A 12,764-nucleotide genomic window follows, 5' to 3' on the forward strand; every position below is an offset into this window, starting at 1 on the left:
AAGTGTGCCTTTGCCCAAAAAAGGTTGGGAAACACTGTTCTACAAAAGGATAGTAAACGAACACGTAATTTAGGAGGACGGTATTTCTGTTTTGGGAGCCGTGCAGGTCCTTGTTTGAAACGTACGATTCAGTGGCGTAGCGTGGGGGGTGCAGGGGGGGCCGGCTGCACCGGGCGCAACATCTGGGGGTTAGGGTTAGGGGGCGCAAATCCATGGGTTAGGGGGCGCAAATCCACGGGTTAGGGGGCACAAATTACTTGCCTTGCCCCGGGTGCTGACAACCCACGCTACGCCACTGGTACGATTTTAAAAGTCCCACCCAATTGCATAAAATGGTTCTCCTGAGTCTTTCATCTTGCAAATCTTGTGGGTTAACCCAGTGTTTCCGGTTGGGAAACACTGTTGTAGAATTCTTTATCGCAGAAGCATCTCTCTGACGGCCTCCAATCAATAAAAGGTTAACGAAGGAATGACTAATACCTCTGTCCAGGAGGGGGCGCAGGTGCCGCATCAGCCACAGGCACCATGTGGGTCCATCAGCACCCCACCCGACCCCCGACAGTTTATGGGGGGAGAAGTCCCACCCAGCCCAGAAGGCGAAACCCCCGCCCACCTCTGGGCAGACAAACCCTTCAACTCCGACCTGGCGGAACCGCCATCTGGCTGGGACTTCGCCTGGGAGACTTTGGGGTTCCACTGCCCACGGGTGGGGGGCACCTACCTGGACCTCGCCTGTCCGTGGACTTTCAGGGTGCTGGAGCAGGTGCGCCCACACCCCTTGGACCTAATCCGGATGCTGGAAGTCGGCCGAAGAACCAAGCGCAGCTCTTGAAACCGATTCCTTTCGCTCCAGTTTGCGCTTCGGCATTTCTCCGCCTTCCTCCCGGCCGGCGTCTCGTCCGGGTGCTGCGCCGCTTCTGCTCCGGATCGCGGATCCCCGGCCCTCCAATGAGCAGAGGAGGCTGCCTGGGCAGCAGAGCCCCCCCTGGCCGGCCCCCCTTACTCTCCACCCCCATCCCCGCCTTATAAGAGGACCTGGCATCGGCTCCCTCCTGGCCAGAGACTCTAAGGAGCAGCCGGAGGAGTTTGCAAGAAAGAGGGTGGGAGGGGGGTGGGGGGCACCCGATGGGGCGGATGGAGCACCCCGCCTGGAGGAGGGCAGAAGGCGAGAGCCTCAAATACTTCATAGAGGATCCGAGCACGGGGACGCTTTACAAGAGAGGGCAGCTTTTGGGGAAGGTAAATAATTCTGTGGTTATTTTGCAATTTCCTTTCCTTTTCGCTTGGCTTAGGGATTTTGCAACCTCGGTTAAGAATTGCAACTCTAATTTTTTGGCATTTTTAGATGACGTTTGCGGGATTTTCTGCCCTCTTAGCTCGTACACAGGGATGCGTCGGGTGGAAATGGGCCTGTTGGAACAGGCGCAGACAGAGACCCCCACTTTCAAAGCGGTGTGGGGTGGCGGCAGCAAGGAAGTTTGCTCTCTTTGAGGGGGATTTGCAAGAATGACGGCTCCCCGTTGGGGGAAACTGAGTCACCAGGTGAAGAGGTGAACCAAGGTCACGCAGGAAGAACTCTTGGTGGAGAATCAGGCGCCTCCTTTTCCTCTCAGGTTTGAGCACAGGACCCAGGCGTCTGATCTGATCTTACCTGTTTTCTTTCCTCTGAAGCCCCTGGAACGAAACATGGGGTCCATTTCACACTTCTCACACACACGTGCGCGCGCGCGCATTTTCAATTCACGCATCTAAATCTGCAAAACCTAGTTTTTCTTAAACTGTGCGTTGTCTTATGTTCACATTTTGGGTTCCTGCGTCTTCCTTCTTCCACTGATCTCCCCACGCCGAAGGAGTTCAGGAACCATTTTTTTCTAACGGAGTTTGCCCCTTTTGCAACATATGAGACATTGCGCGTTTGTCTTTGCAGCGCCCGGAGTTCTGGGTAGAGCCGCGACGAGGCGGCGCTCTCGGTTTTTCCGGAGCTCCGAGCCCGGGACGGGCTATTTGGGAAACTGCGGGACGGGGGTCAAAGGCGCAAAAGGCAACTATGCCCCTCCAAATCCACAGCAAGGCAATTCTGCTGTCAGGATCAGATCGGTGTTTCTCCCCAAGCAGCCGGCAAGCTTCGGAGTCTCACAGAATCCTTCAAATACATGATGAGAAGTGCAGTGGCTACACGTGCTTAATCCGGAGTGGGTCGATGTTTTGCATTTGGGGAGCCGGGACTGCCGCTCTGCCCCCAACAAGTCACAACAGCCACCCACGCCCCCAGGACTCAGGAGTCCTGCGCGTCTGAGCCCTTTTCCCAGCTTGAGCCCAGAGACATCCGGATCGGGGGATTTCCCACCCGCCTCTTTCTCACTCTGGGTCTGCTCCGCTTTCTCCCGGATGGGGTCGGGCATGCCCCGCCCACTCGAGGCGCCAGCCAATGGGGAGCGGGAGAAGCAGTCTGCTTTGGTTTTTGAGCAGAAGATGCCCTTGATCGGGGCGAATCCTTACCCGGAGACGCCAGCGGGGCTTGAACCCGGGTCTCCTTCTGCAGGCCGAGCAGCTCTGCTGCGGCCATGCCTCTGGCGCGCTTGTTCCACGGGAGGTGGATGTTTAGCCTGAAGAAGAGGAGGCTGAGAGGAGAGATCTGCCTCATGGAAGATGGAGCGAACTGGTTTTATCTGAGTTTGTTAGACAGGACGACCTCGGAAGAAGGTGAAGGGCTCTCCTTCCTGTAAGGTTTTTAAGCAGAGGCTCCCAACAGAATATTAAAAACACGATAAAACATCATAGAATCATAGAGTTGGAAGAGACCACAAGGGCCATCGAGTCCAAACCCCTGCCAAGCAGGAAACACCATCAGAGCACTCCTCTGCTTAAAGACCTCCAAAGTAGGAGACTCCACCACACTCCTTGGCAGCAAATTCCACTGTCAAACAGCTCTTACTGTCAGGAAGTTCTTCCTAATGTTTAGGTGGAATCTTCTTTCTTGTAGTTTGGATCCATTGCTCCGTGTCCGCTTCTCCGGAGCAGCAGAAAACAACCTTTCTCCCTCCTCTATGTGACATCCTTTTATATATTTGAACATGGCTATCATATCACCCCTTAACCTCCTCTTCTCCAGGCTAAACATGCCCAGCTCCCTTAGCCGTTCCTCATAAGGCATCGTTTCCAGGCCTTTGACCATTTTGGTTGCCCTCCTCTGGACACGTTCCAGTTTGTCAGTGTCCTTCTTGAATTGTGGTGCCCAGAACTGGACACAGTACTCCAGGTGTGGTCTGACCAGAGCAGAATACAGTGGCACTATTACTTCCCTTGATCTAGATGCTATACTCCTATTGATGCAGCCCAGAATTGCATTGGCTTTTTTAGCTGCCGCGTCACACTGTTGGCTCATGTCAAGTTTGTGGTCAACCAAGACTCCTAGATCCTTTTCACATGTACTGCTCTCAAGCCAGGTGTCACCCATCTTGTATTTGTGCCTCTCATTTTTTTTGCCCAAGTGCAATACTTTACATTTCTCCCTGTTAAAATTCATCTTGTTTGTTTTGGCCCAGTTCTCTAATCTGTCAAGGTCATTTTGAAGTGTGATCCTGTCCTCTGGGGTGTTAGCCACCCCTCCCAGTTTGGTGTCATCTGCAAATTTGATCAGGATGCCCTTGAGTCCATCATCCAAGTCGTTGATAAAGATGTTGAATAAGACCGGGCCCAAGACAGAACCCTGTGGCACCCCACTAGTCACTCTTCTTCAAACATTAAAAACTTCCCTAAACCTTCAAATGTCTTCCAAAAGTCAGACAGTTCTTTATTTCCTTGACATCGTGACAGGAGGGCATTCTACAGGACGGGCACCACCACCAAAAAGGCCTTCAGCCTGGTTCCCTGTAACCTCACTTCTTGCAGGGAAGGAACCACCAGAAGCCCCTCGGAGGTGGACCTCAAATTATGGGTCTGAATTGATGGCCTCAGAATTTTGGGACCTCAGAGGCCATCCATCTGAGGCAGCAGGACAAGCCTGTGACCAGAGGGAAGCAGCAGCATAAACCTGGCTTTGGAGCCAGAAAATGAATCATAGAATTGTAGAGTTAGGAGGGATCCCAAGGGTCATCTAGTCCAACCCCCTGCAATACTGGATTTGCAACTAATCAAGCCTGTGTGTGTGTTTTAGGCCCACCCACGCTCCCTGCAACAAATGGAGTTCCACACCTGCTCCGGTTCCTGGCTGACCCCCACCCGCCACCCTCTTCCTCTCTTTCCCCTCAGGGCGCCTTTGGGAGATGCTACAAGTTCACAGACACCTCCACCAACAAGGTCTATGCCGTGAAGGTCGTGCCTCAGTCCCGGGTCTCCAGGCTGGACAACCGAGGGAAGGTGAGCCCAGATATGATCATGGGGTGGGGGAGCCCCTGCAAATGATTATTGTAGTTGGTGCCATCTTTAGCTGGGTGCCCCTGTGGTAGGAAGACCCTTCTACCCACTCCAATGCCATTAAGCACCCCACCTCCCTTTTTTAAATTTGCTGCTAAGAACGGGTTCCTTCATTTGCCCTCCTCCCTCCCCACCATTTTTCCTTTCATGCTATGTCTTCTTGATTGCAGGCATCTTTTTTTTAGCTGGAGAGTAGGATAAAAATGGGATGCGGGTGACGCTGTGGCCTAGGACTTGCTGATCAGAAGGTCAGCGGTTCAAATCCCTGCGAAGGGGTGAGCTCCCGTTGCTCGGTCCCTGCTCCTGCCAACCTAGCAGTTCGAAAGCACGTCAACGTGCAAGTAGATAAATAGGTACCGCTCTGGCGGGAAGGTAAATGGCGTTTCTATGCGCTGCTCTGGTTCGCCAGAAGCGGCTTAGTCATGCTGGCCACATGACCCGGAAGCTGTACGCCGGCTCCCTTGGCCAATAAAGCAAGATGAGCACCGCAACCCCAGAGTCGGTCATGACTGGACCTAATGGTCAGGGGTCCCTTTACCTTTACCTTTAGGATAAAAATGCTTTAAGGAAGGCCCTTCCTTTCCTTTCTCAATATTGGGGGACACACACTTTTCTTTTCCTGACCCCAAAGGGTGGCGTTCCTCTGCACTTGAGCATTTAAACAAGGCTTAAAATCATGCAAAGTAGAAGAAACTGGGCAAAAGGAAGCTTTTCTTCCTCTCCTGACACGAATTCATGGGCAAAGCTGAAATTCCAGTAGATTAAAGAAGGCAGCACAGAGTTGGAACTGTGGAACTCCCTCCCACAGGAGACACTGACGGCCACCAGCTTGGATGGCTTTAAAATGAGGACTGGACAAATTCAAGGAGGAGGCGGTGGCTTTGGATGGCTACCAGCCACAATGGCTATGCTCTGTTCTGACAGTCAGAGGCTTCCGAATCCCAGTTGTTGGAAACTGCTGGAGGGGAGAGTTGCTCTTGGGCTCGGATCCTGTTTGTAGGTTTCTCATAATGGTTGGCCACTCTGAGGACAGGATGCTGGGCAAAAGGGGCCATTGACCTGATCCAGCCGGCTCTTCTTACATTCTGATGGAACCTCCAGGTCCAGAGGCACTCTATCTCGATTGCTTGGTTCTTAGGGGTATTTGGTCACTATGAGAAGAGAAGACTGGAATCGATGGGCCCCCTTTGAGTCTGATCCAGCAGTTGAGCTCTTTTTAGTTTCTTATGATTCCTCAATGGAGCCTCCATGGACAAGCCAGCCTATCTTAGAACACTGGAGTGGGAGAAGGCTGCTGCTCTCAGGTCCTGCTAGTGAGTTTCCCTTTGGGGTGTCTGGTTGGCTCCTGTGAGGGCAGGATGCTAGCTGCGATGGGCCTGATCCGCCTGCTGTAGGGCTTTTCTCAAATCTGAGAAAACCTAGCCAGATGGGTGGGGTATAAGTAATAAAATTATTATTATTATTATTATTATCATCTGTGAAGCAAATGCATCTGGGGGATCTGATCTGTGATGGATGTGTGACCCTGCCATGACCCTGCCCCTCCTGATCTCAGCGCGGCTCCCTGCTTCCACTTCCTCATAACATTTTACCCAGCCAGTGGCTTAGCGTGCATTGCTGGTGTCCGGGGCACTGCCCACCTGCGCAGGGGGGAGTCCAGCCAGCTGACGTGGCCCATGGCGGGCAAATCCCCCCAATGCCCGCAGAGAGGAGTGCTGCACCAGGCCATGCCAAGGCTGCCCTTTGTCTTTTTTTAAAAAGATGATATTTATTGAAAATTTTAAAATTACAAAGAAAAAAAGAAGGAAAAAACAAGAAAAAGAGAAAAAGAAAGACAACAGTAGATAAAAGTAACAATTAAGCAATACAAATCAATAGAAACCAAAATCAAAAAGAAAAAAACAAAACACACAATACAACACAATCAAAAAACAAAAATATACAACAAATTTAAAAACAAATCCAATATTCCCAAATCCTTAACTTTCATTAACTTATTTCATCGACCTCCTCACACCTCCCTTTTTTGTATTCTAGTTGTTAATTATCTCAGCAAATCCTTTCCATCTTTCGCAATATTCTGTCATTAAATTACCTTAATCTATTTTAACCTTATCTTACCATAAAAAACCCTAAAACTTAAAACTTAAATCTTACTTATACCGAATTCTTTTAACCATAACATATTCTTACATAATTCTTTTTAACATTTCTGCTAAGGCCACATAATTTCATTCCAACATTTTTCTAATACTCATTAATTTTACGATACTTTTCTAAATAAATTTTTAAAACTTTCTTTCAATCTTCATCCATCATCTCTCATAGAATCATAGAGTTGGAAGAGACCACAAGGGCCATCGAGTCCAACCCCCTGCCAAGCAGGAAACACCATCAGAGCACTCCTGACATATGGTTGTGAAGCCTCTGCTTAAAGACCTCCAAAGTAGGAGACTCCACCACACTCCTTGGCAGCAAATTCCACTGTCGAACAGCTCTTACTGTCAGGAAGTTCTTCCTAATGTTTAGGTGGAATCTTCTTTCTTGTAGTTTGGATCCATTGCTCCGTGTCCGCTTCTCTGGAGCAGCAAAAAACAACCTTTCTCCCTCCTCTATGTGACATCCTTTTATATATTTGAACATGGCTATCATATCACCCCTTAACCTCCTCTTCTCCAGGCTAAACATGCCCAGCTCCCTTAGCCATTCCTCATAAGGCATCGTTTCCAGGCCTTTGACCATTTTGGTTGCCCTCCTCTGGCAGGGGCGCCGACTTATAAAAAATATTGGGGGGGCCCATACTGGGGTCCTGCCGCTGCTTCGCTCGGGTAGCCGGGAGAACGCAGTTCGAGGTGGCGGTGTTGGGGAGAGACCCTCACTCAGGGCGCCACGAGACTTGGCGGCCGGCGGCCTATCTGGGGGGTTTTGGAGCGTATTTCGGCGGAGCGATTGGGGAGGAGGGGGCTTGTTGCCGGATTCTTCAGCTGGGCCGGAGATCCGCTGCTGGGGGGTCCCTGGGCCGAGTTGTGAGCCCGGCCTGCTGAAGGGAGATCCAGCCGATTGCGCGACGGGGACGGCCGGGGCTCTCCGGCTAGGGCGCGCGGCTGGCTGGCTGGCTGGCGAGGGAGCAGGTGGGGAGGAGGCGGGGGTCCTCACTCTCTTAGGAAACGCACCCGCGCGCCCGATTGCCACGAAGTCCGAAGGGTGCGTGTGTGGAATTAAAAAGCAAAAACGAGATACGGGCAGGGCAGGCAAAGAGTTTTCCGCAAGAGGATGGAGGGCAGGTTGAAGAGAAAATCACTCAGGATGAGACAGTCAAATCAGCCATGATAAAATGGGCTCAGGATATTGGGTATAACATCATGTTTGAGGACTGGGAAAGGTTATGGACCACCAGAATGAAATTCACTGCATGTAATGCCTTGAAGGAAAATATTATGAAAATGATTTATAAGTGGTACATGACCCCAGTCAAGCTTGCAAAACTATATCACCTGTCTGATAATAAATGTTGGAAATGTAAGGAGGCTGAAGGGACATTCTCTTTCACCTCCGGTGGACTTGTCCAAAAGTGAAGGCCTTCTGGGAAATGATCTATAATGAGTTAAAAAATGTATTTAAGTATACCTTTCCCAAGAAACCAGAGGCCTTCCTCTTGGGCATTGTTGGCCAGAAAGGGTTAAAGAAGGATAGAACTTTCTTTATGTATGCAACTACAGCAGCAAGAATACTTATTGCAAAATATTGGAAGACACAAGATTTGCCCACACTGGAAGAGTGGCAGATGCAATTGATGGACTCCATGGAACTGGCTGAAATGACTGGCAGAATCCGAGATTTGGGAGAAGAAACAACAGAAGAGGACTGGAAAAAAATTAAGGACTATTTACAAAAACAATATAAGTTGTATGAATGTTAAAAATTTAGACGATTCGGAAACTATAGCTTCAGCAATTAGATTTGGGAAACAGGAAATTATATTTTAAGTAAGAAAAGGTCAAAATCTAAGGTAATACTATGTTTAATTTAAGATATAAGTAACTGATGAAAAGTATGTTAAATTTAGAGGTATAGTATTTGAAAAGTACAAAATAAGGTACGAAACAAGGTAATAATTTGCTGATATCTTTATTATAAAGAATGCAGGGTAAGGGAGATACGAGGAAGTCCAGTTAGTTATATAAAAAATGTGTTGAATGGTTGGTTTTCTTTTCTTCTTTTTCTTTTTTTCTTTTTCTTGTTCTTTTACTTTTTTCTTCAGTGTATGTTTCTAACTTTGTATTTGAAAACCTAATAAAATATTTAAAAAAAAAAGAGAGAGAGAAAATCCTTTCGCTTTTCTGGGGCGCAGGGAAGTCTCAGAGCCGGAGGTTGGGGAAGGGACCCCCTTTGCTCTGCCCTCTTCTCCCGTCTTAGATTCGCATGGGGGTCCCCGCCCGAGCTTGCGTGGCCACCGGGCCACACAAGGGCCGCGCTCTACGCGGCGCACCTTGCTAGCCGCGCAGCTGTCCTCCGCGGCTGCGGAGCGGCCCTGCGCCGGTGCCCAGCCCCTCTGGGCGCCCGCTGCGCTGCCAATGACAAGTGGGCGACGTCGCGGGCGGGGAAGGCGTCGCTTTCTTTCCCGATCCTTCATCCTCCCAGTCTTCCAGCCCTTTTTTGGGTTGGAAGCTCGTCTCGTTCGCCCTTCTCCTTTCTTCACCCTGCGCGCAATTTTCCTCCCTCGTCTCCCTCCCCATTTCTCCTTCCTGACTGACTGACTGACTGACGGGCTTGAGCTCGGGCTCGGGCTTTGGCTCGGGCTCGGGCTTTGGCTTTGGCTCGGGCTCCGGCTCGGGCTCCGGCTCGGGCTCGGGCAGCCACAGCGTCGGCGGTGTTGGCGATCGGCGGCGCGGGGGGATGGCCCTCCCGGGGGAGCCGGCGCTGCTCAATGGGGTTGCCAAGGAGACAGGCCGGCCGCCCCCCGCCCCCGGCCCGGCGCCCCCCGCCGCCCGTTATCGAGCTGCTGGAGGGGCGCCCGAGATTATTGGGGGGGCGGAGCCCCCCAAAACGAATTTTTGAGGGGGCTCGGGCCCCCTCAAGCCCCATGGAGTCGGCGCCTATGTCCTCTGGACACGTTCCAGTTTGTCAGTGTCCTTCTTGAATTGTGGTGCCCAGAACTGGACACAGTACTCCAGGTGAGGTCTGACCAGAGCAGAATACAGTGGCACTATTACTTCCCTTGATCTAGATGCTATACTCCTATTGATGCAGCCCAGAATTGCATTGGCTTTTTTAGCTGCCGCGTCACACTGTTGGCTCATGTCAAGTTTGTGGTCAACCAAGACTCCTAGATCCTTTTCACATGTACTGCTCTCAAGCCAGGTGTCACCCATCTTGTATTTGTGCCTCTCTCTTTTTTTGCCCAAGTGCAATACTTTACATTTCTCCCTGTTAAAATTCATCTTGTTTGTTTTTGCCCAGTTCTCTAATCTGTCAAGGTCGTTTTGAAGTGTTATCCTGTCCTCTGGGGTGTTAGCCACCCCTCCCAGTTTGGTGTCATCTGCAAATTTGATCAGGATGCCCTTGAGTCCATCATCCAAGTCGTTGATAAAGATGTTGAATAAGACCGGGCCCAAGACAGAACCCTGTGGCACCCCACTAGTCACTCTTCTCCAGGATGAAGAGGAACCATTGATGAGCACCCTTTGGGTTCGGTCAGCCAGCCAGTTACAAATCCACTGAGTGGTAGCAGAGTCAAGACCGCATTTTAGCAGCTTCTTTACAAGAATATCATGGGGCACCTTGTCAAATGCCTTGCTGAAATCAAGGTAGGCTACATCCACTGCGTTCCCTTCATCTACCAGGCTTGTAATTCTGTCAAAAAACGAGATCAGGTTAGTCTGACATGACTTATTTTTCAGAAATCCATGCTGATTATTGGTGATCACAGCATTCCTTTCTAGGTGCTCACAAACTCTTTATGATCTGCTCCAGAATCTTCCCTGGTATTGATGTCAGACTGACTGGGCGGTAATTATTTGGGTCCTCTCTATTCCCCTTTTTGAAAATAGGGACAACATTTGCCCTCCTCCAGTCTGCCGGGACTTCGCCTGTTCTCCAGGAATTCTCAAAGATGACTGCCAGTGGTTCTGAGATCACATCTGCCAGTTCTTTTAATACTCTTGGATGCAGTTCCTCCGGTCCTGGAGACTTGAATACATCTAAACTAGCCAAGTATTCTTGTACTATCTCCTTAGTTATTCTGGGCTGTGTTTCCTTTGCTGAATCATTTGCTCCAAATTCTTCAGGTCGGGCATTGTTTTCTTTATTGGAGAAGACTGAGGCAAAGAAGGCATTGAGGAGTTCAGCCCTTTCTGTGTCCCCTGTTTGCATTTCACCATCTTCTCCTCTGAGTGACCCCACTGTTTCTTTGCTCTTCCTTTTGCTACGAACATACCCATAAAAGCCTTTTTTGTTGCTTTTAACCTCTCTAGCAAGCCTGAGTTCATTCTGTGCTTTAGCTTTTCTGACTTTGTGTCTACACGTGCTGGCTATTTGTTTGAATTCCTCTTTGGTGGTTTCCCCCCTTTTCCATTTTTTGTACACATCCTTTTTTAATCTTAACTCAGTTAAAAGTTCTTTAGATAGCCACCCTGGCTTCTTTAGGCACCTTCCATGTTTCCGTCTCATTGGTATTGCCTGACGTTGTGCTTTTACTATCTCCCTCTTAACAAACTCTGTAGCCACCCCCAACGACACGATCTCAAGATGGAAGGGGAGGGAACAGCTGCAGTCGCCTGCGATTCCTGCGCAATGTTTGCCATCTTGCCAAAGGTTGCAGGCAGCTTTACCTGCAGCAATTGCATGTTGATTGCCCTTTTAAAAGACAAAGTCCAGCAACTGGAGGAACGTGTAGCTACGCTCCAAAGAATTAGAGAGCTGGAGCTCTTCTTGGAAGCAACAGAGCACACCGTCTCCACCAGAGAGGAGACAGGGGACTCCCCTGAGAAGGAGTCTAGTTCACCAACACAGGAGCCAGATATATGGAGAAACGTGACTCAAAGAAGTAGGAGGCCCAGGGTTCGCTCTGATTGTTTAGAAATACACAATCGCTTTGAGGTCCTCTCCCCTAGCATGGAAGACGAAGAGCAGACTCCATTTGAGGATCTCTCCCTCATTACAGTCGATCAGGTATATGAAGACGAGCAGCAAAGCAATAGCCTCCAGAAGATCAAAAGAGACTACGAGGCTCTCGGCAGGAAATTGAAGCAACTAAATGCACAAATTGTCATCTCGTCTGTCCTCCCAGTTGAACGACGTGGCCCAGGGAGAGAGGGGAAAATAGTGGAAGTGAACAGCTGGCTTCGCAAATGGTGTAAACAGGAACGGTTTGGATTCTTAGATCACGGACTGCAGTTTCTTGAAGATGGACTTCTGGCAAGTGATGGGCTGCACCTCACAACGGTTGGGAGAAATGTTTTTGCCAAAAATCTCAGAAACCTCATCAGGAGGGCTTTAAACTGACTAATGTGGGGGAGGGAGACAGTGCTCCTGAAGGTAGGAGTCTATCAATTAATGAAGATGATCATCCAAATGTCATAGACCAAATGGAACAAACAGCACGCGGACCTAGTGGAGGGAGGAAAAAATCCTTAAATAAGAGACATGGGGGAATGATTAATGGACTTCAATGTCTGTACACTAATGCGCAAAGCATGGGAAATAAACAAGATGAGCTTGAGCTCTTGGTACAGCAAACTAAATATGACATAATAGGCATCACTGAAACCTGGTGGGATAAGTTCCACGATTGGAATGTAATAATGGGGGGATACAATCTATTTCAGAGAAACAGACCAGACAAGAAAGGAGGAGGAGTGGCGTTATATGTCAGGGATGTGTATACCTGTGAAGAGATCCAAGATTTAGAACCTCAAAGCCAAAGTGAGAGCATTTGGGTCAAAATTAAGGGAGAGAAGAATAACAGAGACCTCATTGTGGGAGTTTACTATAGATCCCCAAGCCAAACGGAGGACATAGATGATGCCTTCCTGGAACAGATGGCCAAGCATGCAAAAGGAAGGGAGATAGTAGTAATGGGGGACTTCAATTACCCGGATATTTGTTGGACGTCAAACTCAGCCAAGAGCATAAGGTCAAACAGATTCCTCACTGGCCTTGCAGACAACTTCATTGTCCAGAAAGTGGGAGAAGCAACAAGAGGAACAGCCATTTTAGATCTGGTCCTAACCAATGTTGATGACCTGGTTAGTGGGGTAGATGTGGAAGGATCATTAGGCGCGAGTGATCATGCTCTTCTGAAGTTTACTATACAGCGGAAAGGAGCAGCCAAGCATACTAGGACTCAA

At 49.5% G+C, this 12,764-nt stretch overlaps 1 protein-coding gene across 2 annotated transcripts in view; it reads left to right on the forward strand.

Moving 5' to 3' along the window:
* LOC309523201 (serine/threonine-protein kinase PLK2-like) overlaps positions 1–12,764 on the forward strand; it is a 49,457-nt gene that overhangs the window by 21,348 nt on the left and 15,345 nt on the right. Inside the window, exons 1-2 of one of the 2 annotated variants that reach the window (XM_082206979.1) lie at positions 1,086–1,239; positions 4,252–4,359. In XM_082206979.1, the coding sequence (XP_082063105.1) occupies positions 1,126–1,239; positions 4,252–4,359 (222 nt within the window). In that variant the 5' untranslated portion in view covers positions 1,086–1,125. Of the gene's footprint in view, positions 1–1,085; positions 1,240–4,251; positions 4,360–12,764 lie in introns of those variants that run through there. The other variant, XM_082206980.1, reaches the window with a different exon arrangement.

The sequence above is a fragment of the Podarcis vaucheri genome (assembly GCF_965113315.1).
Source record: "Podarcis vaucheri genome assembly, chromosome: 18".
In the NCBI taxonomy this organism is placed as follows: domain Eukaryota; kingdom Metazoa; phylum Chordata; class Lepidosauria; order Squamata; family Lacertidae; genus Podarcis; species Podarcis vaucheri.